The following is a 23,632-nucleotide window of genomic DNA, read 5'->3' on the forward strand; positions in this document are numbered from 1 at the left end:
ATGAGACTTCAAAGAGGAACATTTACCCCAGTTATTTCCTTAACATCATGTTTTTATTCCTTTCTTAAGAATCAAAGAGATGCTGTCACACTACATGGCTACCTGTCACAGCCCAGATGAAGGCTTCTTTTGGGTGGCACAGCTATTTACTCTTTTGTACCATGGCTCTATACATCTTCAGAAAACATACTCTCTTGCTGATCTTAACTACTGCAAAAATGGATCTGTTCCCTGTGCCTGGAAACCGAAACTCGCTTTTGGGGGGACTCCTGTTCTGCCGTGGAGATTGTAATGGATAGTGCTGCGTGTCTGAGACTTCTCCTCATTCACTGCTTTGGTGTGACGCTGGGGGAGCACACAGCGCGGTTCCAGTTCTCCCTCCCTCAATCCACTTCGTCCTACTCTTTCTCTCCACTACGGGGGCAGAAAGGACACACCATTCCCTGCCAAACTCTGGGGAGGAGACTGGAGGAAGCAAAGGCAGGGAGGCCTCAGGTTGTGCAGAACAGAGCCCTGCATGCAGAGTCCTACACAATGCTTCATGCTACTGTGGAAACTGATGACACCGTGAGAGCAGTTACGAAAGCTCCAGATGAAGCAGCAGCCCACCATAATGAAAGGGTCTCTCACCCAAAAATCCACAAGAGTCTAAGCATAGGAGAGGCCTGGGCAATGCAAAAAGCACAAACCACCAAACTAGCTTCTGAAAACTGGGTGCTTTTTTTTTTCTAAAATGCACTAAGAAAATTTTGGCTCCTACATGGAACAGGAGAAATAAGATAGAACTGTGGAATTGTGTTCATAAATCTTGCTCATGTGAGCAAAGCCTAGAGGACAGAGTAATCTCAAGATGTTTTAATTTTGAATTGAAAACTTTCAAACTAAAACGTCGTTACTGTAATTGGAAAGTGGAAATAGCTCCATTTAAGTTGTTGAACTGTTCACGCAAATGGAACAGCACAAAATGCTCTTGCCTCTTTTATAAAATAAAACTATCTCACTTGTTAATCAAAATACTGGAGTGCTTGTTAGTTCATGTCTTATCTGTTAGAAGACTTTTACATTCTAAGGCTGCAGTGTTATCAGGTCCTAACAAGAGCTCAGGCAAAGCAGCTTTCTTGAATCATGTCAGCCTTTTAATGGATTCAGTGGGAAATTTTTCTCAGATGCTAAAATTCACATTGACCTTCTTGCAATTTCAGGAAAAATATCTTAATGGAGTTAGTTTTGGTTTGTCCTTTGCTTGTTTGTCCTATTATTTTATTTATTTATTTATTTCCCTATTTCCTTTTTTAATTGCTATAGGAGATGCTGATTTGATTGTGCAATTGCAGTGTTAAAAAATATTACCTGCAAAAATAATAATGTGTGTGTAAAAGTATCTGTTTGCATGGCAACTGTATGATACCTCATACAGGCCTAAGTAAAATTAAAACCCAAATTTCCATTTGTTCTTTCTCTATAAGGACTTTTACGCCTTTCAAGAGCTCACCCACGGGTAGCTCAGAGGGTCTGACACGTGGAGTTTGAAGACTTTTCTAACTTTCCAATAATGCGTGGGTGTTTTCATGCATTTCAATCCAGAGTCCCACAGTTTTAAACACAACTCTGAGTTAGAGGCCTAACTACTGTGCAGTCTCCCAGAAAACAGAAGCACTCATCGAGTTTTGCCACCGACTGCAAAAGGACCAGGGGTTTGGTACAAAAAGCAGCAGTTTTGGTTGTCAGGAAGAACTTTGTGTGTATTTCCTCTGTGAGCCGGGTGTATGGTCAGTGCAAGAGCTGGACGAGGAGTGACAGCAGTACCTATACTTTGTCAAAATTTTTTTTAAGAGCTAGGTTTCCCTACAGTTATCATATACCATCTAGTGATACAAAAGGAAATTGCAATTTCTAATTCATTATTTTTTAAATGAAAGATGAAGATGGCAACGTATTTTTGATACTTGGCTTTCCTTGCACTAAAATAAAATGTAGTCCTGAGTGCACTACCTCCTCTTTGCAGTTAAGTTTTTCCACCTATCAAGAATCTTCTGACTCCAGCTAGTTTTCAAGATTTCATTTCCATATGATTATACAAGAATTTCAGCTTTAACACAGTTAAAATAAAGTTTGCCTTATATGTACAGACCCACATTTTGTATGTAATTATAAGTTATTTTAAGTCCTACGGATGTAAAACTTTGGGCCAAACTTAAAAGAAACCCAAAATCTAACCTTGTAATTTTTGTAAACTTCATGATTTTGAAGATTTAAAAAATATACATACATATATATATATATATTTAACATGAGGTTAATATTCCCTGTTGATGGGAAGTAAGTCAAAGAGAAAAATATCCTAGTGATTTTGAGACTAAGGCACAAGACTCACTATTGGGAAAAGAAGGTTTTATTCCTGGGAACTCTCTGCCTGGAAAATTAAAAAATTTAAACACACTGTATTGTAAGGCAGAAACTGTTTTGTAGTGTGATTTTTTTTCTGCTTGTCTGCATCACCATATGGATGACTTCAATTCAACAGTAACATACACTGTGATATGATTCTGACAGCTGGGATAATGGAAAAAGTCAATGTTTACTTATTGGCAAAAGAAAATTCTACCTTGCTTGCCAACTGGGGCAATAAAATAAATTTGTTTTGTATGCTGTGTGGAATTTTTTACTGCCACTAAGTGAAAGCAAAACAATCAGGATCCCTCCCTGAGAGTTCACAGACAGAACGGGTAAAGATCCACTGAAAGTAACAGATTGAGAGAACTGAGAAAGTGAACTTGCCCTCACTGCCTCTTCTCAGCATCGTTCAGCTTTCTGGTTTTGAAGCACAATGGTATTGTTCTCATGACTAACCAGCACAATCCTTCCTAAATTGTTAAATAACAGCATTTCTGGCAGAGCACGCTACATATCTAGATTATGTAAGCAAAATATAGATATTATATGAGGTACAGCAGTTGCATTTTCATACACCAATTCAAGCCTTAACTTTTTGTTCTGAATCTACAAATAGTGACTGGAAATCAGTTTAGCTCCAGCGCAGCAGGACTGTAAGTGTAGACTGCCAAGATAGACACGAACCTCAACAGTCACCACAAAGTCAAAATGAAAAACCACTTGCAAACCCAAGACTTGGCCTTGGACTTCTGTCAATCAACTTACTTTTTGTACATCACCAGAACTGCAACTGCATTTCAAGGGAGTCAGGGCAAATGTCATTTTGTCTCGGTGATACGTTTTGGGCACTGCTCTTACAGTTGAGAGTCAGGACTGCCAGCTGCCAGGGCCAGAGCATGAGGGAGGCAGCGTGATGTTGGCTGCAGGCTGCCAGAGCTGTTCCCGGCCAGCCCAGCTGGCTGCTGGGCCATGCTGTGCTGTTAGCTTGCTTAAAACACTTGTAGCACAAGGGACAAGCTTGTGTCATGGACTGTAAGAACTACATACACCATTAAAAAATAAATACATAATAATTTTGTATCTTAGTCTTCAATTATGGTAAAAAACTTATCACTTTAATGAAAATGGTAAAGCAAGGTGGGGAACACATGTTCTACAACAGCTTAGAGGAAAGGAAGGCATCAAACGACAGGCAACGGACATTCATGCCACAAATGTGTCACTGAAACAAAATCAACATGTGTGTTTAATACATTTATACAATACATTTACACTTTGGAGCTCTGCCCTCAGCCCCTCCTTTGGCTGTCAGCACAGAAGAGCCAAGGGTATGCTTCCACTTGAGGGGCACATTGCTGACTTCACATGTTCTGTGTTTGGTACAGAGGGTTGTTGAAGGTGCAGGAGTGTGGAAAGTGGGGGCATGACACCACAGACCACCCACTCCTTTACTGCAGAGTAACTTGCAGCGATTCTGAAGGTCTCCACACTGACTCCCCAAACTGCTTTGATATAAACTGACTCAAAACCAGTGCAGAAGGAAACTGGTTGTCTCCCCTCTCTCTTTAACTGTGCCAAGGGCAGCACAGATTGAGCTGCTGGTGAATATAAGACATCAGTATATCCACAAAGGTTTATATAATATCACATACGTTTGAAGAAGAAAAACATGCTTTATAAATCAAAACACCAAAATATGGATTAATATTGTCAAAGCATCAGCAAAATATTAATGGTGGGAATGCAGACACGTCATGGGGGAAGCGGCACCTTTTAAGCATTAGTCTGGTGAATCTTTACTTTCCAATCCACTGTATTAATAATTTAGTGGCAAGCATCAGACATAAATCCCAGACTGGCAACACTATAGACAGTAAAAACAAACAAGGAGAAAACCAGGAGAAAACAGGGCTGTGAAAAAAGCAGAGGTAGAAAAGATAATTGAGATGGTTCCTATTGGTATAAACTAATATGTGTAAAGGAAGCCATCACTGGAATAGATGGGATGTGTTCATGTCAAAACCAGAAACACAAAAAAATATGCAAAGATCCATTCTGACTGACATTTTAGAAGGTATAATTTTATTAGAACTTAAGCAGATAGATCACTTCTGGTCCCCTTATTCTAATTATTCAAGCAAATACTTTTTTGCTCCTATTTCCTTAGTCCAGTAAGGTGTAATACATTTAATTATTTGGTTAATATGATAGCTCTGGCACTACCTGATATTCCTTTTAACTGCCCTGCTTGCTCCGTAACTCATGGAGCGTAAAATAAAATCTTGCATTCACTAGCGCATTTTCTCAGTCAACTTGCAGCTGCAGTGAACAGTCAGAAATCTATCCAAACACAGCCATGGCCTCCTTTTTTACCAAGTTTTCCAAGGTGCTGCTTCTCTTACGAAGTCACATACACTGAGAGTAACTTTGAGCTCTTTAGATTCCTTAAGACCCCAGGTCTCCTCTCCTTTTTTAGGTCAGGTTCTAACCAAAACTGACAGGAACCTGGCCTCAATAGCTTCCACAGGATCAAGGTCTCATTTAGAAAAGGACTAAGCCCATTGTTGCTGAACACCCACTGCCAGTAAGGGACCTTTCCTTTTCTCTATTCTTTGATTCAGTTTCACACAAACCTCTTTAAATAGCAGCACACGTTGCCATGTAGATGCTTGTCCTTGGATGCAACCATGTCGCATTTGTCAAAACAGTGCTATTAATAATCATGGGTAGACTCTTCTTAAAAACTCAGTGGTTTAACTAAATGCATTTGTTTTAGAATTTAGTATTGTTTTATTTAGATCTTTTATGTTCTCTGCTACTTGTGATTTCTGAGTGTTAAAACATAAAAAGGAGCAGTCAACAGTACCTCTAAGATTATCAATCCCTTAGCTGGACAGTTTGCACGCTTAGTCATGTTGAAACATTTAGTTTTCCATTGAAGTGCAATGAGTAGCTGGACACAGCCCCTCATCCCCCATCTAAATGATTATCATTCCAGCTTAAATGTTGTGTGGATTATTGTTTCCTACCCCAGTTTATTCAAGAATTAATGCAGCAGACTTTTCAATTGTTTCGGCCAACAGTAGGCAACACAACCCTCCTCCATGCACCCCTCTGGGACACTCTGGCCCCCTGCACTTACATGTGGGTCACGCCCAGGTCCATCTCCACCTGTGGGAGCCCACCAAAGCAGGCAGATGTCCACCAGCCACTCAAATATGGCTGGGCAGTGCACAGTGGCACAAGTCACTGGCCTATTTAAGCTGGAACAGTGCCCAACTTTGCCCAACTGCCAAGCCGTTTAAATTTCCAGGCAAACAAGCTGCAGAACGTGCTCCTGGGAAGACCAACAACCCTACACACCTCCTGCTGAACTTCCTCCCCAGCCTCAGCAGTGGGGACAGGTGCAACTGCAATGTGCCTTCATGACAGACCTGTGTTAGTTCATTTTACCTCAGTGCTGTCACCAGCCTGTGTTACTGATGCTGTGACACTTGAGCGATGAACCCCAAGGCAGCACGCCTCTCTGCCTTCTGGGCAGAATGCTCCACGAACTACACACATGGAGGCTGCCAGCACTTAGAATCTTCAAATCATTTTGGTTGGAAGAGACCCTCATAATTGAGTCCAAGCACAACCTAACTCTAGCAGTAAATCATGTCCCTAAGAACTTCGTCTAAATGCTTTTTAAACACCTCTAGGGATGGTAACTCCACCACTTCCCTGGGCAGCATGATGCACTTCCAGACCTTTGCTCTCTGAGGAGGCTCCTATCGGGGTAGAAGCCCCGGGAATGGAAGGCCAGACCAAGCCAAGTCAGGCCAGGCCAGGCCAGGCCAGGCGCCTCCACCTTCCGACACGCCCCCCCGTGTGGCGAGGCGCTCCCGCGCACCCCGCAGGCCCCACCGCGGGCCGTCCAAAGTGGCCGCGGCCCCCGGGCACCGCCCCATCCCCGCGGGCCGGGGAGCGGCCGAGCCACGGAGCGCGCAGGCCGCGGACAACCGGCGTCACGCAGTGGCGTCACGCGCGCGCGCGGCCCTCCCCCGCGGCGAGCTCACCCCGCCCCCTCCCGCTGCCCCTCCTCCTCCGTGGCGTCACAGTGGCGCGTTCGTCCCCGCCTCCTCCCCCCCATCCCGCGCGTGACGTCGGCGCGTCCCGCTGTCCCGGCGGCGGGGCCGGAGGAGGCGGCGGCAGGTGACGGCGGCGGGCTGAGCCGGCCGGCCCGGCGGGTGAGTGGCTGCGTCCCTGGCGCCGCCGCGGAGGTGGGAAGGAGGAGGACGAGGAAGGAGCGGCCGCCACCAGTGGTCACTCCAACAGGGCCCCTCTTGCGCCGCGGCGGGGAGCGGGCGGGCTGGGGCTGGTGCCGCGGCGCCGCCGCCGCGCGAGTGGGCACCCCGAACAAAGGAGCGGCGCGGTGCAGGCCAGCCGCGCTCCGGGGTGGGGAGCCATGTCCGTTATTGTTTTGGGCGGCGGGGGGGGATCGCCCGCCCCGCCCGCGGCGTCACGTGACGGGTGCCGGGGCCGCCCCCGCTGCCCCGCTGGGGAGGCCGCTCCCCGCCCCGCCGCCCCGGGAGAGCCGGGCCCGGCGCCCGAGAGCTTGCCGGTACTTCCCGTAGGCCTGGTGCCCTGTGCCGGGCCCGCCTCCTGCCGCTGAGGGAGGCGGCGTCCCGCTGCCTTTGCCGGGTGACGTGCGCGCCCCGTGCCGGGTCGGGGCCCCGGTTTCCAGGTTTCGCGTCGTTCGGTAGTAAAATAGGTCAGGAGCATTAGCGGTGGCGTCGTCACGCGTGGCAGAATCCCCTGACCCAGCGAGCGCAGCGCTTTAATTCTTAGACCGATGTGCAGCGCTTTAAATAATTCTGCGTGTTGTCACTCGCCTTTCAAAATGTCATTGCTGGAGCTGGGCTGCTTTGGTTGCCGTAATGAGCTTTCTGAACCCGGAACGGGAGCCGCGCACCCATAGGAGCAGAGTACAAAGCGTGTGGAAAGTAACCGGTGTTTCTGATGGAAGCGCTTTTGTGTCTCTGTGCTGGCTGATTTCGCCTCAAGTGTTTGGATCGCGTCCCCCTTCAGAACGGGAAAATGGGACGTGAAAATAGGTCCGGCTTTTGGTGCAATACGGGGCTGCCACCACTGAAAAATTAATACAAAGTATTAGTAAATACGAGTTTTCGATACAAAGAAGGTAATCAGAATGGTGTAACCGTTAAAAGTGTGGGGATTTAAATCTTAGTGTAACTTTTCTGTGATATGAACGAGAAATACTGTAGGTTTTGTTACTGGTTGTGTAATGTGCCAGCATACATTGAACAAATAGAAGGAGGAGTAGGGAGCAGAGCTTTAAAGCATTTTGTTTTTGTCAGATTTGTAATACTAAAAATACAGTCCTGCTACTTTGTTAGCTGCTGCCTCTGGACAGTGGGCTCCTTAAAAGTAGTCCCTAAAGCATCTCTAAAAAGGCACTACCAAAAATTACAGTTTGTAATAGTAGTGAAAACACAGCGAAATCTGCATATTGATGTGGTCATTTGGAGTAAATCTTATCTATTGAATGTTTGTAAGAACTTGCTTTATAGTCTTGTGTGCTTAATACTGTGGTTTCTTTCCAAGTGGATCAAAGTACCAGTTGTTTAAACTGCTATAATGCAGAATCTGTACTGAATGAAAGAAAAAGTTCTATTCTTGTTTCCTTCAAAATATACTGCATCAATTTACAGGTAACTGAATTACCATTTATTTAGAGAGCAGTATTTTTAAAGGCTATTGAACAGTGGACTCAGGGAATTGGTGGTGAACGTCTTTTTGTTGAAATAGATTTTTTTTTTTTTTCCTCTCTTCTGTACATGTTAATCAAGTCTCTCTCTCTCTCTATATATATATATATATGAAGAGATATTCCTGTACTTACTTTCTCTTTCTGAAGCATTGGTAACTTCAGATAAATCAGTTTCTGCTTTGTTTTCCACACAGTATCATTTGAGTGAGAAATTATCATTTTGCTATGTTAAATACATTGAGATATGATATATGCTCAAAATTCGAATTAAGTGCTCCAATTGTAGCATAGAAGAACCTCATTTTGAATAAATATGTAGCTGTTTAATACCAAAATGGTTGACTGTTCTGCATTTGACTATACTTCTGTGATTCGTTTCCAAATGTACATACAAGGGTTGTTTTGTGTTAACGTGTAATAGCAAAGGATAAGGAATGACAGTAAACTTGAAGCCTCATCACAATCAGCAATTCCTGAAGATAATTCTGTATTTAAGAAACAGATACGGAAAAGTAGGTAAGAACAGGAAACAGTTAAGTTAGTTATCTGTTGCGCTATCCAATGCTCAGGGATGGTTTAAAAAATACCTGACAGGCTCATTACTTTGAGATGATACTATATTGACAGTAGCAGACCTTCAGATAGGACAGTGATTTTTTCATATTTAAAAAGAAATGGCCACCTTCCTTTTTTCTTCCCCCAGTGTGTGGCTCGTAGTGAATTGTAGGGAAGGGCAGAATTCTGGGGTTCTTTTTCCCCTACTTCCCCCTCAATAACTGAGTTATGAGTTAGGGATCTGCATGGGAAAATTGAAGTATTTAATTACAGAAGAGCATTTACTCTCTTGAAGTAATGCTGCAGCTGCTGAGTTTTCAACCTTGGCGAGGGGGGGGAGGAAATGATGAATTTGTGATGGCTATTTTAGAATAATCTGTACAGAGTTGAATAATTTGTGAGATCATCTGTCACTTGAGGTGGGACTCAAATAGTAGTCTTCAGCTGGTTTGGTTAGAAGCTGATGTTCATTTAATTTACTGATGGTTTGTGCTCATTTGTTTTTAAAAAGTTAAGCTTTTACTTACAGAGAAAATTTCTTAAGACTGTAGGCAACACTTCATTGACATTTAGGAGCTGGCTTCTTAAATATATATGTTTCTGCGATTTTTTTTTTTTTTAATTGTTGCTGTTTTTTCCAAAGAAATAGAAAAGTGGAAAAAAAATGTGTTGTGTCTGATAGTTTACTGGGAATCCAATAGGCACAGTTGATTGAACTGACAATAAATTGTTTCATTCCATCTTAGTCTAGTAAAACCCTAATGTTTTTCTTTAAGGAGACCCTGAAGTCATTTTAGGACATGAATCTGATAGGAAGTCCACCAACTTCGAAATCCTGAAGTTGCATGGAAGAAGCAGATGTGACTTCTCCCAGCAAACATCCTCAGAGTGTCAAGCAGACAAAGAAAGCAGTTAAATGTTGTCTGAGCCTGAGTTTACGAGGGGATGTCGCCCACTTCAAATTCTTGTTCCTGATCAATGGGAATGTGCTTAATCTGTTGCATCTTGAATGAGTTTCAAAATCAGTGTGTGGTAGGATGCATGGATTTGGTGAGTGTGCACAAGGAAGGGGTACTTGCAGGTTGCTGCAGATAATGTAACTCCTCATACTACATGCTTTTCTAGTGTAGAAAATTAATTGCTAAGTATAGAACATGGCTCTTACCCACTTGACTTCAAAGGAGGAGTCATCATCCGGGAAGGGGCGTGTGTGTGTGTAACCACAAGTGTCTTTTATCCCATTTAGTAAAATTTTCAAGACTGGCTTTTAAATAAATAATGATGTCATGAAATGTAGAGGTTACCTGAAGTCAGTTTGTAAACTAGTTCTTTTTAAGAGCTATACAGCAATTAGAAAGTTGCCTTACTATAACCCTATAATTATGCCCTAATTGGATTCTTCTAGGTATGATTACATACCTTGAATAAGTGTATGCATTTTTATGTCCTAAGAAATCTACCAGAACTGACCCAACCTTTTTCTCCCATTTGGTTTTATCATATATTACCTCTAGTAGTGGATTGCAAGAGGTAGTAGATAAAAGGCTGCCAGTGATACCTACAGGAGTAAAAGAAAGCCAGCTCCTACCATGAAGGACTGAACACCACAACCACAGCATCAAGCTTGTGGCAAGTCTCTCTTTGGTCATCACAAACACAGTATCTTGTCTGCGTGGATTAGGAGAGCCAAAATTGTAACATGATTGCAGCTCTTGGTTTCAGAGTGATGTGCGGAGAAAGAGGAAGCTGCTAGAACAATGAGGGGAGAACCTTCTGCCTTTTGAAAAGGTGTGCATAAGCTTGCTAATTTTTGCATTTTTCCATAGCAGCTCTTTCTAAAAATAGCTGCACAGAATGCTCCATGGAGCTCAGCTATAAAGAAAACAACGTATTTGGGTGATGTGTCTTATACTGAAGTCATCTGAACATTTCACTTGTATGTCATTAATGATAAATGTTCAATCACTTGATGAAGGTCTAGAGCACAGAACACTATAATACTAAATACTCCATGATGTCTCAGGGACTTATCAGTCCTTGACTTTGCTTGACTCTGCACATGTCTGATCTGCACTGTATTTATTCTGAAATTATTCTTTCCTTGAGCAAATTGAGATCTAAAATGTGACATTCTCAGGTGTGCTTCAAATCATTCCTATATGTAACATTTGGCAGCAACTTCAAATTGTGGATGAAAATGCTGAAGAGTCATCTTGAAACCTACAGCCCAGAAGGAAGATATAACTCTATAGCTCATCAGTCTTTTTACAGAAGATGCCCAAATACCTTCTGTAACCAAGGGTGGCTCTTTTAGGTCAAGACCTTCCTGTTTAGGGTGTGAGAATGCAACAGTGAAATCTTGATGGTCCCCCTGCCCTCTCCGAGTTCTCAGATTCCTACTTCCTTACTGTATTTAGGTATTTGTTAGTAATCATTGGAAACCATTAAGTGTCTATGTATTTGTGAAATGAATTAGCTCAGATTTTGGTTGGTGACATACGCAAAATGTATTGTGACTGACATGAACTGCTAGCCTGAAGAGGGGTATATTACCTCAGACGTGTAGAGGCTGAGTTGCATCCTTGTCCTCCTTTTCAGAGATCGCATGCATTCATTCCATTAATGAACCTTGGCCCTTCAGTACTTCATAAAGAAATAAATGAAGATCCTAATTAATCCTTTTTTTGTTTACCTTGTTAAGTATCAAATCTAGGTCACTGAGTTTGTTTATAAGCTAGTATGAGGCCATACATATGTAGATTTATAAAAAAAAGGTGCTGAAGGGTTCTGAAGTTGATTCATGAAATGAATGGATGTGCTCTCTGAAAAAAAGGACAAGGATGCAAGGCTCTGAGCAACAGACTGCTTGAAATATGGAGAGGACCTCAGGGAAATTAGCTGTTTGCATGCACTGTTTTCTTCTCAAGCATCCGATACTGGTCCCTGTGAAGAGACAAGCCTAGGCAGTCCTTTGGAAAGATATGATATCGACAGTTTTATATAGCTTTAGCCATGCAGCCATTATGAGTTTTTAAACTCTCAGAATATAAGGACTCATGTATTAGAGGTTAAATTTGCATAAACATAATGTGCACCTAACTTTGTTCTTGTTTCTGCTTTTGTGTACATTGTCACTTTATGGAAATGAGCCATTAACTTATTAGAGTTAAAGATAATTATCTTTTGTAATACTTCAGAAAAAGATAAAAAATAAAACAGAAGCCTGCAACAGGTAAATGAAAGGATAGTATTTTATTTTCTGTAACAGGACCATGGCGTTGTATTTCGCTTGCTCATACCTCTGTACAACATTGTAATGGTGACTATTTGCTTTCCATTAGTTTGCAGAGAAGCTGAAACACTGTAGTGTACCATTGAGCAGGACAAGTAAGGAATGAGCCAGCCTTGGAAAAGAGGACCTGCCATCCTAGCTGGAGACATCTGAAGAGAGGACACTTTAGTCTTGTGGCATGCTTCAGTAAAAATTATTCAGAAAAAGTAAGCTGTTGTTTTGTTGATGAATTTATGTGTGTTAGCTCCTTGACAGACTGCTTAGTTGCAGTTAGAATTTTACCTGGAGTTTAAAAAATTACTCAGTTTTGAGATGGTTTTGTGGGATTTTACTTTTTCTTCCAGTAGAGTCCTAGAAGGCCTGGGGTCTCTTAATTTAGTTTTTATATGTCACCTCTCCCATGCTTTGTGTATTTATGGAGGTGCTCTTCCTTTAAAAACAAAAAGTGAAACAGCATCATTTTAGTTGATATGAATCTTCAGGTGCATAATGGTCCTGCATTCTGAGCACATGCAACTGCAGTTGTGCTTATCTTTTAAGAGTTTTATGTTGCTGGGCAGTGCTTGCTTATAGATAAGGCTTTATTCCTCCAGCTGTATTCATTTTACACATAACATTTTCCTCTGAGTCACTAAAAATCACATGGGAATTTCAAGATAAGGCATTCACTCATTTCTTTTAATATCCTGCATTATTGTCTTGATCTAGTAAGTAATCAAAGAACCCTCTAATAGCTAACCTATTGAACACAGTTCAGATGTTAGCATTTGTGCTTTCAGTGAACAGGTGGGAACTTCTACTCTGCTTTTAGTTTACTAATATGTTAGTTTTTTGTTTTGTTTTGTTTTCCAAAATCCATTGTATTTTTAATCCCAACAGTCTCCAAAATCTTAATTATGATACATGACTTGTAGAGAAGTCACAGGTGGTTTTAATATTTTCTGAAAAGGATAACCTTATCAAGTGTATTCAGGCAGAAGCAGCCTTTAGCAAAACTGTAGCATGGAAGTACAAATCTCTGCTGCTGTGCCTTTTTGCACAGTAGTATCTCATTATGGGAGCACTTGAAAATTCAGATCCTTTACCCCAGCCATGGTTAACGCAAATCCATCAACACATGGATTTATCTTTCAGGTCTTCTGTTGTCAGATACTGGTTGGGTTGTATTCATGGGTATTCTGAAATTTCAATCGCTTTTCTTCCCTCCTTTTTAGAAAAAGTTTTTTTATTATAAAACCCTAGTTTTGGTGTAAAAAAATCTGTTGCAAAATATAACCTCAAAAGTGTGAGGCTCCCAGAAAAGAACTTTTTCACAACGTCGTTAGCATGGATTTCGCAGATAAATGTGTACTGTACAGTAAAAAAGACAGTTACCAGGTGGTAGGTAATGCTGTGTCTGTATTTGGCATGCTGATTTAAGAACTAGTATGCATATTTGTCTTTAATCTCAGAGAAAGAAATTCAGATATGAAACTGAAACATAGGTGAATACAATTATGTGCTACTTCAGGAAAAATATTTGATCTGTAGAGCTTTTAAAAGAATGATTTGATAAAAAAAGGATTAAAGAGGCATTGGTCTTTCAAAAGGAAATTATAGTGATAGAAGGGAACAGACAGCATACAGAAGTACATTTTAAGTAAATAGCACTTAATACATTATTGTAGAGATAAATACTGAAGCATAAATCTTTTTTTTTTTTTTTTAATCCCAGCTTGTATTCACAAGATGTTCAGAGCAGTGGAGGCTTTCACCATAACGCTAGGTATTTTCTCTTGAGGTAACATGTTTTGCTAGAACTGTATATAACACTAGAATAGGTTGTCCAGGGAGGCTGTGGTATCTCTATCCTTGCAGGTTTCAAAAAAACTCAGCTAGACAAAGCCATGGCTGATCTGATCTAGTATTGGTGGTAGTGCCATGTGGAACATGAGGCTGGACTACATGTCCTCCAAAGGACACTTTCGGCCCCCGTGTCTGTGATAATTTTGTATGAAGTATTCCTAGGTGCTTGTAAAACAAAGACCAGTTCACTGAAAAGCTGTGTGGCTGAATATATCAGCCCTATGCCTCAAAGTTCCTTGTGGACTTAAATGAAAAAAGGCACTATTTTAGGCCCCATCCTCCAAAGCCTGTTCTTCTCCTTCATTTGATATCTGTTTTTTGGGTTTGATTGCTAATAAATAAGAACATAAAAGGAAAATTACCATGAAACAGACCGTGAAAGATTGCCATGGCAAAAATATAGTTGAGAAGGCATTTGCATATTTAGGCTAGAATTTTTCAGCTACTGAAATCCTACACAATGTCAAAGTGACACAGTTTAGCATTCCCTGCCTTTTTACAGGTGGTTACAAAAATCATCTTTAATGACATAAATAGGATATGGCCAGAGAAGGTAGAGGCAATGACTTCACAAACCAGTCAAATCATGGTTATGTGTCTGCTGGGTTATACTGCTGCTTCTACTAGACTGCAGCTATTCCTTTTGAGGTGCTGGCATCCAAATAATTTTTCAAATCTGGTTCTTTCTGCAGCCTGCTAGTTGTTCTGAGCCCAGTTTGAGGGACTGTGTCCTGTGGTACATGGGGACTAAGAATCAGAGTGGGGAACACTTGAGCTGGGTGCTGCTGCCAGGCATATTTTCCACTGTGGGAGCTTAGTCTGAGGTACTGTTCAGGCAATCCCTTAATCAAACAGATGATCACCAGTACTGTGCAGAGAGATTTTTTTAAGTTCAGTATTTGCAGCTAGATTACCTCTTGAGGAAAGAATTGTAGCTTCTTTAAATTTCCTGAGGAGGCTCTAAAGTAACTGGCTGGCTGGAGGTTCATTAATCAACACTACTTCAGAGGAAGAACAGAAGAAAATCCAAAATTTGTTTTCTATCTTGGCATGATAATGTGCTGAAAATGAAATAGCTGAACACTGGTGATCAGCAAAAGAAATTCTCCCAGTACTCAATTTAGTCTGTCAGAATGTTAACCTGTCAGTTTCTTTGAGCTAAGCTTTGTAAGTGATACCTTACCTTAATTTAAGGTGAGCAGCTCATTCTGTGGATGTTGTTGTAGATGCGTGATGTGATGTGATGGTTGGACTAGATGATCTTGAGGGTGTCTTCCAGACAAAATGATTCTATGATTCTCTTTTATGTTGAGGTCAAAGGTCATGTAAGGTGCCAGTTCAGGTTGACACAATAAACTGATTTAAATCTATCTTTGGTCTTCTGCAGGATGGCTGGCTGTGGTGAAATAGATCATTCGATCAACATGCTTCCCACAAACAGGAAGACAAATGAGTCATGTGCTAATGCAGCACCTTCTCTGACAGTCCCTGAATGTGCTATCTGTCTGCAAACATGTGTCCACCCAGTAAGTCTTCCTTGTAAGCACGTTTTCTGCTATCTGTGTGTGAAGGGAGCTTCTTGGCTTGGGAAACGATGTGCACTCTGCCGGCAGGAGATTCCAGAGGATTTTCTTGACAAGCCAACCTTATTGTCACCGGAAGAACTCAAAGCAGCAAGCAGAGGCAATGGAGAATATGCTTGGTACTATGAAGGTAGAAATGGTTGGTGGCAGTATGATGAACGTACCAGCAGGGAGCTAGAAGATGCCTTTTCCAAGGGTAAAAAGAGCACTGAAATGCTAATTGCTGGGTTTTTATACGTAGCAGATCTTGAAAATATGGTTCAGTATAGGAGAAATGAGCATGGACGCCGCAGAAAAATAAAACGGGACATAATAGACATACCAAAGAAGGGAGTGGCTGGGCTGAGGTTGGACTGTGACACTAACACTGTCAACCTGGCAAGAGAGAGCTCTGCTGATGGTGCAGACAGCACACCGGCTCCGGGGGCTGCAGCCGTGCAGCCTCTGGCATCCCTTTCTGCTAGGCCCCTGCCCTCCCTAGATGGTCAGCTGATGAGTCCTTCAACACCATCACCTGACGCAAGCAACTCTCTAGAGAACTCTTTTGCCCACTTACAAATAAGTGGAGACAGTATGGCTGAAAGGAGTCACAGGGGAGAGGGAGAAGAAGACCACGAATCATCATCTTCTGGTCGGGTGCCAGCCCCTGACACCTCTGTTGAGGAGACCGAATCAGATGCCAGCAGTGACAGCGAGGATGTGTCCGCCCACCTTCAGCAACACCCATCCTCCGTCCAGCAGAGACACTTGAACGCAAACACAAGCCAGTCGGGAGCGGAGAGACCAGTGGGAGGTGGTGGGGTGGTAAACACAAGTGCAAGGTCTAGAAGGCCAGATGGACAGTGCACAGTCACTGAAGTTTAAAATTAGAGCCATGCGATTGAAACCTCGGTTCTGTATTTGTAATTTTTCTGTCCACATTGGCATCACACTCAAACCTAGTGGGATGTTTGGTGGGAGGGTGGGGTGAAGGGGAGAAAAGGATCTGGACTGTTTAACTTAAGTCTCTTAACATGTCTCAGCTGGAAGACTCTAACTGTAGGAAACTGGGTTGTCTTGTTAGTGGTTTGAAAGCTGCTTAGCAATACCCAGCTTTCTTGAAAATGTCTTGTGTTTATTTTGTAGCGTTTTCCCCTTGGAGATACTCGATCCCTTTTTGGCTAATGTATATCTACTGTACAACTTGAATTGTCTTCATTATCTGACTGTTGCATTAAGTGTCTTACTACTTTCTGCATGGATTGATGTATGAAAAGAACACTACAGCAATGTGGGAGCAGGCAAGATGTTGGATGTGAGCAGGATGCTTAATTTAATGTGAGAAAATACATGTGAGTTTGGAGTTAAAATGTGTTTTTACTAGACAAGAGCAATCATTTACCTTCCTTCAATGGAAATGTAAAAATGCTGTTAACTTTTGTTGCAAATTCTTACCTATACACTCTTCATGGCATTTTCACTGGCTTTGCCATCTAGTCCTTGTAGTTTTGTTTTTGAGGTCTTTCTTGATCTGTCTTGTTTTTGTTACGGAATTTATAATTTAATAAAACTACATTTTATCAGTAACAATCTTGGATATGTCTCCAGTTTAATTGAACTTCACTGGAGGAACTTTAAAGAAAACTATCATAAAACAGCTTCCTTGTTTGCCAAAAAAGGAGGATGGGCTCCAAGCGATATCCTGAAGCTCTTGCATCCCTGACTGTCTCTCAAACAAAACACTGTAGCAGCCTGTCTTTCTTTCTATTGAAAAATCATGAGTTGCAGGCTTAACACTCGTCATCTTGAAGAGCTGATCAACTTGATTCACTGTTATGATAGGTAGAAGTATCACACAGCTTTATTTTAACAGCAGAAATGTTGAAATTAAAGTGCGTAAGTTATCAAACCACCATATAACAAAGAACAAGGGTGTTAAGGACTGTATTGCTGTTTATCTGTTCATCATAGCAAAAACAGTGGCAGCACAGAGAAGGCAGTTTTGTGCTTGAATTAGAAATGCATCTCCTAGATTGCTACAAACTGATTTCTGTGTATTAGAGAATGTTAGAAGCCAGATCCTGAAAAGCACACTTTGTTTTCTCTGTCTGTGGCAGTTATTTTTTTCAAACTGAGTTGATTCTGGACTCAGTCTTTAAAATAAAGCTAATTGAACTCCAATTCTTAGTACATCTATCTCTGAATAGGGACAGTAGCTGATACCTAGGTACTATACATCTTCAGACAGAAGTTGCTGTAGGCAAACAATCATTTGAAGGGAATTAAAAGGGCTCATTTTTGAAAATGGTAGATTTAGACTTCTAAAATCTTCTCCAGCCTGTAATGATGGCTGATGTGTCTAATCTTGGGCAAAGCTGTGCCAGCCTCCAGTTTGTTTCCTCTGCCCGCAGGTGAGGAAAATGGAAAGGAGACTCAGATGGAATAAGGAAGATTTCCTTTCTTATCTAGGAATGGATGACAGAACCTCTCCAGCAGCTTCCCTTCCAGTTCTGTCAGGAAAAAAGCCAGTAACGTGGACTTCAGAAGGAAAGAGGACGGAATGTTTCTTCTATCTGATAGCTGCCAGCTGTCTTATTTCTCTGTTTTGCATTAGCACACAGTGGCTCTAATCAAAGTCTGATTTTGTGCCTCAAAAACCTTCAGTAAGTACACTTCTGCTATGTGCACACATTTTACTACATACTGTTGAAGAAAGCAAGAAGCAAAATGCAAGAACTTGATGCCCTGTATACTTAATTTCAGGGTCTTCAGCCCAAACAGTCTACAAATAATTTTATCAGTGATTATTCTGGGGGCTTGTGACCAAAGCAGAGAGGCAGACCTCTCTTCAGCCAAACACCTGTGATGCTGCTTTTGTCTCCTGCTGGCTGACTGCAGCTCTCAAGTACTAAAATTAGTTAAAGTAAGGCTGGTGAAAGCTGAATTGCCAATCATCAGAGTGGCAAATGCACTCCCCAGATCAAGAGGAAAGAGTAACAGGTACTTCCCAGCTTGCATTTAAACCATTACCTTCAGTAGGTGATGTATTCTCTGTCAATTTTAGCTAAGCCACAGCCACACTGCATTATGTGGTTTTCTGCAACTCCATACATTAAGTGATTTTCAACTTGTACAGCATAGCTACAGAAATGCACAGTGGAGCAGAATGGAAAGGAAAAAGGAAATTAAAATACTATAAAATGTACTGCATCTCTTCAATTCCAGGAGAACAGATAACCACAGATATAGAAATCCTATGCTATGGTAAAAAAACCCCAAGCATTCAGCAAGAACACCTTGCTTACCTAGGTTACCCATTTGGTAAGTAAATCTGCATCAGCAGCAAAGATGATAAATTATCTGTATTGCTAGAAGTGGTCTCCCCTATCCAACCTTTAAACACTTGGTGCAGAATCCACACCCCCATTAAGCACTTGGGCTGTCCCAGTACACAGAAGCAAGGGAACAAGACAAGCATTTCACAACTTAATAGGAAACCTAGTTTGCTGAGGAGGGAGTTGGCAAACTAGCCCCTAGGAAATAAAAAAAACTAGCGCTCCATTTAATTTGGAGACTGGGAGTATCAATTTTGAGGTTTCTAATTTATTCTGTGCATTTAGTGCTTGTTTGTTTTTAGGCCATTTCTGAAGGGGAACAAAAACAGATGAAGCATGTAGTCCTTAATAACTGTAAAGAAAATATAAGTGCTTATCAGCTGCTGGTTGTTGCTTTAAGATGATAAGTATTCTACGAAATAAAGCATAAAAGTTTGAAATTGGTAGAATGAGATTCCATTTCATCTCAGTCTGGGGCTCTCATGCAGGCACTCATGGTAATTTAGTTAGGCTGCTTTTCATGTGAAGGGCTGTACTTGCCTTTAAAACAGAAAAGAAACCAGAGAATATGGTATTAGGCTGCTCACAAAATCCTTAATCAAAACAAACACCTATAATTATCTTCAGAATCTCCTGTAGCCATGTTTGGTATGTTTGTAATTCCAACAGACCAGAGGACAAAGTGAGTTTGTGTAACCTTTTCTGAAAGTGTCTTACTCAGTACTAGTTAATTATTTGTCCTGTTCTTAGAAGCAAACTTTGGCCTTTGAGACAAATTGGAGAGGATGGCTGGGAAAATGCATTTGCTGGAATGAGAAGTAAGCTCATTGTCTACAGATCAAAATAGAAAGAGGTCCCCAAGAGGTGTATGTACCGAGTTTCACTTGCTGGCAGCACGGGTCGCGTTCAAAACATGCAAGTAAAACAGATTCTGCTTTTCTGCTACAACTTCCTCTCTTTAAAATTTGTATCACCCGGTGTACAGAATACACTAATAAGCCTTACAGCTTGGCACTTGTGAAAAAAAACAAACAAACCCACCATGATTTAAGGGTCTTGCTTGGGTTCCAAGCAATTTTCACATCCATTTTTAAAACATGACGACAGTATTAGTAAGGGCAAATTTATTCTTGTTACTAGCAAAGACATAATCAGTTGCCCTCACCACAGTTTTTCTGACTCACGACAACGTGTTTTTCTTCAAAATGTTGAGTAAGTATGGACAGGAGTAAGTATGAACTCTGAAGGTTCAGTGATGTTGGCAGTCTGGAATCCCTCCTAAGTCTTGAGGAACTTCATGAAAAGCAGAACAGCTTCATGACTAAACAGTCAAGTACTGCCTGACTGTATTACAACATCCACACTTCAGAAGTCCTGGGTTTGAAGTCCTTTAGAGCAGGGGAAAGAATCCAGCTGCACCAGGGACTAACAACTGAGCTATCAGATAACAAGGGGCAAAGAGGGGAAAGCGGCACAAACCAAAACACTGCTCACTCTCCATGTTCCTATTCTTGTCTCTTCTCTAACCCGGAAGTAAAAATTGAACTTTATTTTGGGAAAAAAGAGATTTGAAATCTTCCTCCAGCAGCAGCTTCAGGTGTGAAGGCAAACAGGCAGGATCAACAGGGCCAAGGCCCCTCTGAGGTGCCAGCTCAAAACACATCCCTTTCTTCAGCATTTCTTTTGGTTGCTTCAAGCTGTACACACTCCCCATTGTGAAAGCCATATAGTAAAACATCTCCAGCAGAGTGGAGCATCTGCTTGGAAGCTGCAGAATCTTCACAGCCAATACAGGTCTAAGTCCTGTCATCGATCTGTCCCAAGATCCCCAAACATATGTACAGTTACCTCACTGTCTGAAACTCAGGAATCTTGCCATACTGTAGAAATCAAAGCATGGATTTCCATCCAAGGAATTTCCTTCTAAGAGAGCTTGTTTAATGCATCTAGAGTTAGTTATACCTGGTCAGAGTGAGAATGGATGTCAGTGGCACATAGCCCAAAGTTTCCTCCTTAACATCCTCCCCTGGAGTACTTGGGTCCTCGGCTCAGATCACACTCCCTGCTAGACTTAGAGACAAGTGCATCCCAACCAACAATACAGGAAACTATCAGTCATGGATACACATGCTTGGTTTTGCTCTCACAGATGTTTCATTTTAAGAATCATCTGCCAAAGAAGGGACTCAGTGTCAGTTTATAATTTCTAAAGGGAAGACCCTCTCCACTCACTTGCCTAACTACTTGCACAGTCACTGGTATAAAGGGGAGACAGAGTTCCAAATCTTCCAGTTAGGAGTAGAACTTGATGATCTTTGAAAGTCCCTTCCAACTCAAACTATTGTATGATTCTGGTCAGCCCAAATATGCCCTACCAGTAAAAATCCTCAGAAGAAGACGTAGACAGATCCACACACAAGTCTTCCTGGAATGCTGAAGTACTCAGACCACCCAGTCAGTCAAGAACATCCCATCTACAGACACGATGCATCATGGCCTTCCAAGATTTCAACTAGATTCTATGTAAAGAATCAGATCAGCAGCTTTGCACATGCTCAGCAGCACAGGTTCAGGCTATGGGAATGTACAAATGCGTATGTAGGTAGCTGGTTCCTCGAGCAGTCAGAAGACACCTAAATGCACTTAAAGACCTGAATTAGTGTCAGTGAACGAGGGCTATAAATAGGCTCCTCAGAGAGTTAGAGCTTCTCCTGTAAAAAAACATCATTAAAACTGAAGTATCCTTGGATACTTCCTCAACAATTATACAAAGAACTGACTGGAGATGAAAAAATAAAAAATGTCATCTCACCAGTTATCATCGCTTCAAAGCTGCTTAAAGACACCAGTCTCATGTTGGGGAACTCATCTTTTGCAGCTTTAGATGCACCTGTTCTGCAAATAAATAAAACTCATCTTTCAAGCAATTCATTTTCATACCAGTTAGAAAAACAAAATTAACTCCAAAGAAAATAATCTTCAACCTCATTCCAAAAGAATTATAGTTCTATTCTCAGCACAGTATTTACCTTTACATACTAATTTCACTAATCTCCATTCAGTGGGTGATTAGGACAGTAAAGAATCTTCTGGGGATTTCTCTGTGGTTACACACCAAATGTGAATGACAGGAATGTTAATGCCAGTTTAAATGAACAAGTCCTTAAATGTTTCAGTTTAATGCCTGCTTTAGTGAAAGCTTTGTTTGCAAAAAGGTAAAGAACATTTCTTATGCATTGACTGTCAGTTATGTTTTGGTCTTCTAACCAATGCCTGCAAATTGGCAGGCCCACCCCATACAGTTCCGAAAATGTCCTTCTCTGTCCTTAGGGCATCTTCCAGTGGGAGCTCTCTTCCCACTGTCACCACCTTTTTCACAGCCTGAATCACGCTGGCTGGACCCTCTGTGTACTGACTCAGCCAAACTTGGGCTTCTTCCAACGCTTTGGTTCCATCTGAAGAGGACAAGGTCTCCTCTGAGAGCCCAAGGCACAAAGCTCTTTGGGGATCCACCCTGGCAGCCCCGCTCAGCAGCTGGAGGGCGGCCCTGCTGCCGACCATGCGCACCAGCCGGGCAGCTCCTCCCCAGCCCGGCACCAGACCCATGTGCTTGTGGACAAACCGAATTTCACTCCCGGGCGCCATCAACCTGTCGGTGAAGAAGAAACACACAGAGGTCAATCTGGGCATCGACTTCTGTGTTCAGCTTGTCTGCACTCAATTTTATATCTTCTCCCCTCTGCTTCCAAAGGCTGATGCAACTCGACAGCATCCTGGTTACAGCCACAGCTGGAGTATCTTAGTTTTTACACTGCCTACTGCCTTAAACTGCAGCTTTTTGGCCCTTCTCAAAATGAGATGCGTTGGCTGCCATAAATAAAGATGCTTAGTGCCCACACTGATACCTGTAGCCAGAAGTCAGTTCTAAAAAGTATTCAAAAACAAAATTGCAAAGACAGAGCGCACATTACACTTAATCACAGTGCCAATACTGCTTTGCTAATTCATGCCTGAAACAACAGGGTTTGGGGTAAAAAAACAAATAAACCAATGAACAAAACTTATTTCTCAAGTGGCTGGATCGTGGTCTTAATACTGAGATGTGCTGGAGAGGTTCTGTCAGCACCCTGGTGCTTCATTATAGCAGCTTCTTCCCCCCTTCCCTCTCCCCGCCCCACTTTAGAGGGTCCATCCGAGTTTGATTTTCTAACCTCTCAATATAGAGAAGTCCGCTCAAGAGAAGTCAGGATGGATGCTCTGCTTATGGCTCACAACCTATAATAGAATTTCTTTCTATTTATGCTTTACAGTAAGTAATAGAATTGCTCCCTTCCAGAAGATAGCGTCACATTCCTCTTTTCAAAGATTTCACACATTCGCTTCTTTTCTACAGTCTGTCACCTCCCTTATTTAAGAACTCACCCTAGAGCCTATTAAGCTGTCTCCTTGGAGGAGCTCTGCTGCAGTCGATTGTACTGTCTCCACACAGTGTTCACACTGACATACATTTGGTTAGTGGAAAAAGCCTCTAGAAAGATATAGAAAAGATGTGTAGAAGCAAAACAGTACTTGCTCTTTCTTAAGGTGATGTTCTGCAGTGTGGCTGCTTGCTACTGCTTATAAGAAAAGGGATGTAACCTATACTTGTGAAGTAGATTAGCTTTTGCTTCAACCACTAATTGGCTTTCTGAAGATAAATCATGTAATACTAAGATCTACACACAAGTCTGTTTCCTAACAATGCAGTTTTCCGTGATGAAAATACCAAGGTGAACAGCTTCAAGAGGAAAGAAAAAGAAAACATTTAAAAATGCAAGTACTTCTAGGAACTCAGTGCTCCCAAATCTGCTTAGTTATTGTTAATTGTAAGTTTGCT

At 41.8% G+C, this 23,632-nt stretch overlaps 2 protein-coding genes across 7 annotated transcripts in view; one reads left to right on the top strand and one right to left on the bottom strand.

Annotated features, from left to right (window-relative positions):
* The first annotated feature begins 6,527 nt into the window (after positions 1 to 6,527).
* On the top strand, positions 6,528 to 17,005 carry RNF146 (ring finger protein 146). Of its 6 annotated transcripts, none has more exons than XM_080343021.1 (4): positions 6,528 to 6,623; positions 12,064 to 12,220; positions 13,729 to 13,794; positions 15,247 to 17,005. In XM_080343021.1, the coding sequence occupies exon 4, from the start codon at positions 15,248 to 15,250 to the stop codon at positions 16,304 to 16,306; it is 1,059 nt and encodes a 352-aa protein (XP_080199147.1). In that variant the 5' UTR covers positions 6,528 to 6,623; positions 12,064 to 12,220; positions 13,729 to 13,794; position 15,247; the 3' UTR covers positions 16,307 to 17,005. The 6 variants fall into 6 exon arrangements, with proteins under 6 accessions (XP_080199147.1, XP_080199146.1, XP_080199143.1 ...); XM_080343020.1 differs by having other exon boundaries at positions 13,729 to 13,779; XM_080343018.1 differs by lacking the exon at positions 13,729 to 13,794 and adding an exon at positions 10,432 to 10,510 and having other exon boundaries at positions 6,558 to 6,623.
* Positions 17,006 to 21,999: 4,994 nt separating this feature from the next.
* ECHDC1 (ethylmalonyl-CoA decarboxylase 1) overlaps positions 22,000 to 23,632 on the bottom strand; it is a gene marked incomplete at its 3' end in the record, with an annotated part of 38,719 nt that continues 37,086 nt past the window's right edge. Inside the window, exon 6 of the mRNA XM_080341420.1 lies at positions 22,000 to 22,405. Coding sequence (XP_080197546.1) covers positions 22,000 to 22,405 — 406 coding nt within the window. The remainder of the gene's footprint in view (positions 22,406 to 23,632) is intronic.

Source organism: Nesoenas mayeri (genome assembly GCF_963082525.1).
Source record: "Nesoenas mayeri genome assembly, chromosome: 3".
NCBI lineage: Eukaryota > Metazoa > Chordata > Aves > Columbiformes > Columbidae > Nesoenas > Nesoenas mayeri.